Source organism: Populus nigra, chromosome 6, assembly GCF_951802175.1.
Source record: "Populus nigra chromosome 6, ddPopNigr1.1, whole genome shotgun sequence".
Classification (NCBI taxonomy): domain Eukaryota; kingdom Viridiplantae; phylum Streptophyta; class Magnoliopsida; order Malpighiales; family Salicaceae; genus Populus; species Populus nigra.
This window is the reverse complement of record NC_084857.1, coordinates 12,993,099-12,998,682: the sequence shown is the minus strand read 5'-3', so window position 1 is coordinate 12,998,682 and position 5,584 is coordinate 12,993,099. Positions and strand designations below refer to the sequence as shown.

Genomic DNA, 5,584 nt, shown 5'->3' with positions numbered 1-5,584 from the left:
CTGGATTAAAGGCCTTGTTGAAGCCGACTTTCAGCAGAAACCCTTCCCGACCACCTTTCTTGATACGATGCATAATCCCATTAGCTATCATAAACCCATCCAAAATTTGCCTCCCTGAAATGAAAGTTGTTTGCTGAGGATTGATAATAATAGTCATGATAGGTTGTATCCATGACGAGAGCATCTTCCCAACACTTTTGTACACACCATGAATCAAACTGATTGGTCTGAACTCTCATGAATTTTGTTGGGTGTGCATTTTTAGGCACCAGTGTAACATAAAAAATGTTAACACCCTTTGGCATTTTTCCTATTCTGAAAAATTCAGACACCACATGAAATAACTCTCTCCAATCAATGACCAAGTTGCCCTGTAGAAGTTGAATGTGAATCCATCAGGCCAGGAGCCTTTGAGCCATCACAATCCCATACATGTCTTCTAACTTCATCCATTGTCACTGGCTGTTCCAACTCAGCAGACTGTGTAAGAGAAAGTTTGTTAAACCCATCTAAACCAATCTGTGGCCTTGTAGAACCTGGCTGTTTGAAACTCCAGCGTTAGTTGATATTCAACTAAAAATATTTACAATTTTAATGTTGGTATGTATTATATGAATAGAATATCTGATATTTCTAATTTTGACGTGAATGAATATTGAGTTTCAAAGTTAATTCTAATTATAATATTAATATTCTTAACTAATGAATATTGAAAGTATTTTTAGCTTTGACATTGTAGAATACCAATATTCAAGTGTTGGTGAATATTAAGATGATATTTTCAATTCAAGAATTGGTGGATATCAATCCAAGTGGGTATTTTTAACTTTGGTGTCGTTAATACAAACTGAAAAGATTATTTGGATAAAAAAAATTTTTATTGAAAATTTAGGAATTATATTTTTATTTTCTTAATATTCAGGGTATTGGCTCACTATGAATCCATTTGCATTAAACATAAGTAACATCCATTTGATGGTTTTATTATTTTGTAAATTTAACTATGTTAGTCTAATGGGACTTTTAATGTAAATCAAATCCTCGTGTACTTAATAAACTTGTTATTAAGTTTAAATATGCATGCAAAGTATTTTTGAGATTTTTTTTTTGTGACAATGCTAAAATATATAAAATTTGCATCAGTTTCTGGGTTTGATGATATTTCATTGTTGGTCATGATGGCTGAAGAAGAGAGATGATACACGAGAGATTTAATTGTAGTAATGAATCAGAATTTTAATCCAGCTCTGATACCATAAAAAAAATTAAAAAAAAAGATTGAATTTGTAAAAGTAATTGTTATTGATATTGAACCATGTACTTATACCAGGAGTCTACAACTGATTCCTGCATTGTAGCTAGGTATTACAATAGAAAGTGAATAAATACATATCTGCTATTTTATATAACTCTGTTATTCTATACATGGAAGATTTGATTTCCTAACACGATACAATTTGAGGTGGTTTATATCAGAGAAGGTGTCGATATGCCGATGGAAAACCTTTGTATGGATTACCTAATACTCCGACATTGCCAGGACGTGAAAATACAATCTGCATTATCATATAAGCTCGAATATTAACATGGGAGTAGAGCATCTCTAAATTCCATATATATTTTTTTATTGATTCTAATGCTGTATTCAAAGGAAAGCAATAAATGCAAACCTGCAATTACCTGATAATTCCCAAGGGCATACGACTTGAAACCAGCAGCGCTGTAGTCAAAATAATACTCCCATGTCCTGATGAACTTTTCATCGAATCCCATGGCAAGAATTTTCCTAAGAAAAATAATGAGAAAAGTTAGAAATGTTTTCCTTTGTGGGGTGATAGATGATGATGATCTGCAAAGAAGATAAAAATCAAATGATTATATCTACCTCTTGTTTTCCAAGAAATATTTTTTCCAGCATCTTAACGTAAGATAGTAATGACTTCCTATATTTTCCACATGCTCCACACTGCACAAACAAAACTTACATTAGGATTACAGAATAGTCAAGACAAACTAAAAATTAATTAGAAGAAAGCTTCAAAGTACTGTGTAACAAAGCAACTCATACCAGAGTCTTGATGCTACACCCATGGCTGATGTTATCCTACTCAATGAGGGCACACATGCACCGGGAAAAATATATTCCTTGATAAAATCAGAACTTCGCCTGTACTCATCATAACGCTCATCTGCTATAGATGTAGACTGAGTAAAAAAAACAATCATTTTTACTATTTTGCAATTAGTAGAAAGGCAAAAGAGTTATCTAGGCTAAATGTTGAAAATGTGGTAATGAAGCACAATATGCTATCAGACAATGACAGGTCCCTTCCCTTATTTGTCATACCTGTAGGACAAGAAGCCCATCTTCTGCCAATGCTGATTCGCAGCTACTAAAAAAATCCTCCATGTATTCATGACCCACATGCTCTATCATTTCACTAGGAAAACAGATCAAAATTTATGACTTCAGTAGTCTGGGCGGGATATGGTAGGTATATATCTAGTAAAGATGCATCTTACCAAGATACGATTCTATCGTATTTATAGCCTTTAGGCAATTCACGATAATCACAGAGGAGAAGTCTGATATTATCCTGGTAAAAGAATAGGTTATAAGCTTCAAAATGAAGATATTTGTCTTAAGAAAATCAGTCTGAACAACAATTCAGACAGAAGTAGATGCTATACATATCAATTATCATCCCATAGATACCTGCAGACCAGCTTCCTTGACTTTCATTTCTGCATATTTCAGTTGCTCCACAGATAGAGTGAGACCCGTGTATTTGCATCCTGTTTGTTTGACAACTTCAATAGCAAAAGTTCCCCAGCCACAACCAATGTCAAGAATTTCATGCTTCTTATCGATTCTTGCCTATGTCGGTTAAAAATAAATACATGATAGTGCATGTATATCAATTAAAATTTGTTAAAAATCTGGTGAAACAGTTAAGAGAATGTATATTACACTCACTTTTTCAATCAGAACAGAGATTTTCCTCAACTGAGCTGTATTCAAGTCTTCATCTTCAGTCTATAACGTAACATCGCATGCAAATAAAATAATCAAAAGCTAAGCCATGGCACATAGTGGATGAGATTCCTGCTTTGCATCAAATAAAATAAAATAAAAGCATTGGAAGGATGGGTTTCTGACCTTAAATATTGCACACGAGTACGCCATTGTTTCTCCCAGGAATAGAGAAAAAACCTCGTTACTCTAGAAGAACGATATGAAAAGGAAGATGTAAGCCTCAATGAAAGATCCTTCACTAACATCAGAATTCTGAACATGGCACTAGCACATGCTAATATATTGCTACAATTTCCAAACAATCTATTTTCCCTACAGCGTGACGTTATTAAACAAAAGAATTAACAAGCTATGATCCCATACCAGGTCATAATGACGAGAGATGTTCCTGCGAGCTTGTGTAAGAGTATTTTGCCTCAGAACATGTTGAAGGAAAAACTTTGCGGAAGCAATACCTGCTGTAAATAACGATGGTGTCCACCAACCCCTATACTCAACCACAGATGAATGTTAGATGATCCGATAGGATCAAAGGAATAAAAGAAGCAAAATCACATGCCTTTTAGTATTCGCCTTGGAGATAGATTTGTTTGCATCTCTGTTCGCAATCAGAACCTAAAATTTAATTTTTTTCAAGAAAATTATTGATATTAAAACCGAAATGAAAAGCACTATATATTACAACGACATTATATATCTCACCATGATAAGATGTAGAAGACCTTGGTCTTTGTCAGCAAAAGAAAAATCTCCATCAATATAAGCATCTGCAAGGCCTATGTCAGCCCGCGTCGTTACCTGACAACGTTTTCTAATCATTGTAATGAAATGTTGAGAATTTCGTGCATTGCAACAATATTGTTGCTTTTAATCCTAGCTGAGAGAAAAGGAGACCCACAAGCAGAACGTACCTTCCAGTAAAACCGAGGATTGTGAACTTTGAGAACAACTTCTAGAGAAAATCTTTTACTAGTTCCCTCGAAGGTGAAAGTTGCACCCCCTTCCTCCTCCAAGCTGTGACAGCACAGTCCAAATCAAATGACATTAAATTCGAGTTAGTTTCCTCGAAGGTAAAAAGTATCATTAAAATAGACAAAAAAAAAACCCCTTAGTTTAATTGGTATCGTTGTATTTCTAATTTCTTGCCAATTATATTTATTCATTTTCGAAACACTTGTAAACGAAAAAACAAAAAAGAGAAAAGTGAACTTACATTAAACGGTCAGTGGAGATATGACTTCCAAGAAATTTAGTAACAAAAAGACGAGCCCAAGCTTGTAACCGAGAAGGTGCCATTTGTTTTCCATGGATCAGAGCAGCACAAGTCTCTCCAGAGGAACAATTTGCAGCGGCCATTGATGCTACAAGACTGCAAGAGAATGAAACCTCGAGCTTTATATGATCTACAAATCAACTTGTTGAGTCGCAGCAAGAAAACAGGCAGCAAACTAAAGAGAAACAGATTAGATAACGAAGAGGAAAGAAACATGCACAAAGAATAATATAAGGATTTACACGGTTCTGGCTTGGTCTACGTCCACAAACAAGATGGCAATGATATATTACTATGAAGGAGTATAAATTATAAATGACTCAATCTCTCTACTTGGGATATCCCAGGAGAACATCCAAAAATATACTCTTAACTCTTGTATACTAAGAATCTATAAAAGAGCTTGTTCTATACTTCTCACTAGTGTTTCTCTCTCTAAAACTTGATGATTAAAACAAGCAAATGAATGCCTATTTATAGTGAAGGTTTAGGGACTTAAGTTTGCAATTAAGCAATCTTCAAAGGATGCAAAAATAAATATCCAATTAACACAAAAAATTCACCCGAATTATGTCATGTCATGATTGTGGTGTCATGTTTGCTATTTATAAAAAAATGTCCGTGATGATAATATTCCATTGGCATAGAGAAGGGCACCTGTTCTTGCATAGAAAAAACTGTGTATCCATGTAAAAATTGTGTGCATAAAAGTTTGTTCATGAGAATACAAATAAAAAGGCTTACTTTCTTCTTTTGTTTTCGAAGTCAATGGAAGTGAGGCATTAATTAACACCTCTAGAATTAATAACTTGATTGCGACACCTATATATGGCCATGGTGTAAACAATTGCAAAGCTGAATACTTCTCATTCATTAAACAACCGCATAAATACAAAACCAAGAGTGGTTGAAGATGCTAAAAACTAAAAAGGTTACAGCAGAATCTTTTATATGGCTATGGTGTAAAGAATTTATTGATTAAACAACCGTATAAATTCAAAATCAAGAGCGGTTGAAGAGTCTAAAAACTAGGAAGGTTACAACTGAATCCTATATCTATGAATGACGGCTAGAGCTAAATACATTTAAATAAAACAGTCTGATAAGGAAGAGTAAGTGCATGAAGCAACTGATTATCTCTGTTATGCTTCCTCAAGATAGAGCTCGGGAGAGAAGCTCAATCTTGTGTTTGTGCATGAGAATTCAAAATATTAGCAGTTACATGCTCTGAGGCCTCACCACCCTTAACACCACACACAAAATCATCTGACTTG

General features: G+C 34.4%; 1 protein-coding gene across 1 annotated transcript; it reads right to left on the bottom strand.

The window, feature by feature from the left end:
* Positions 1-1,278: 1,278 nt before the first annotated feature.
* Positions 1,279-4,766, bottom strand: LOC133695959 (uncharacterized). Its single transcript, XM_062117947.1, has 15 exons — positions 4,553-4,766; positions 4,251-4,406; positions 3,949-4,051; positions 3,740-3,835; positions 3,597-3,652; positions 3,401-3,524; positions 3,161-3,223; positions 2,978-3,037; positions 2,717-2,878; positions 2,524-2,597; positions 2,348-2,441; positions 2,069-2,205; positions 1,886-1,966; positions 1,681-1,786; positions 1,279-1,556 (listed from the first exon to the last, which is right to left on the bottom strand). The coding sequence occupies exons 2-15, from the start codon at positions 4,391-4,393 to the stop codon at positions 1,473-1,475; spliced, it is 1,383 nt and encodes a 460-aa protein (XP_061973931.1). The 5' UTR covers positions 4,394-4,406; positions 4,553-4,766; the 3' UTR covers positions 1,279-1,472.
* Between the last annotated feature and the right edge of the window lie 818 nt (positions 4,767-5,584).

What these genes read in the sequence shown, in the direction of transcription:
- LOC133695959 (XM_062117947.1), bottom strand. Translation starts at nt 4,393, where the DNA reads ATGGCCGCTGCAAATTGTTCCTCTGGAGAGACTTGTGCTGCTCTGATC. An exon ending in ATCTCCACTGACCGTTTAAT is followed by an intron (nt 4,052 to 4,250) that starts GTAAGTTCACTT and finishes GTGCTGTCACAG; the next exon opens with CTTGGAGGAGGAAGGGGGTG. An exon ending in ATCCTCGGTTTTACTGGAAG is followed by an intron (nt 3,836 to 3,948) that starts GTACGTTCTGCT and finishes AAACGTTGTCAG; the next exon opens with GTAACGACGCGGGCTGACAT.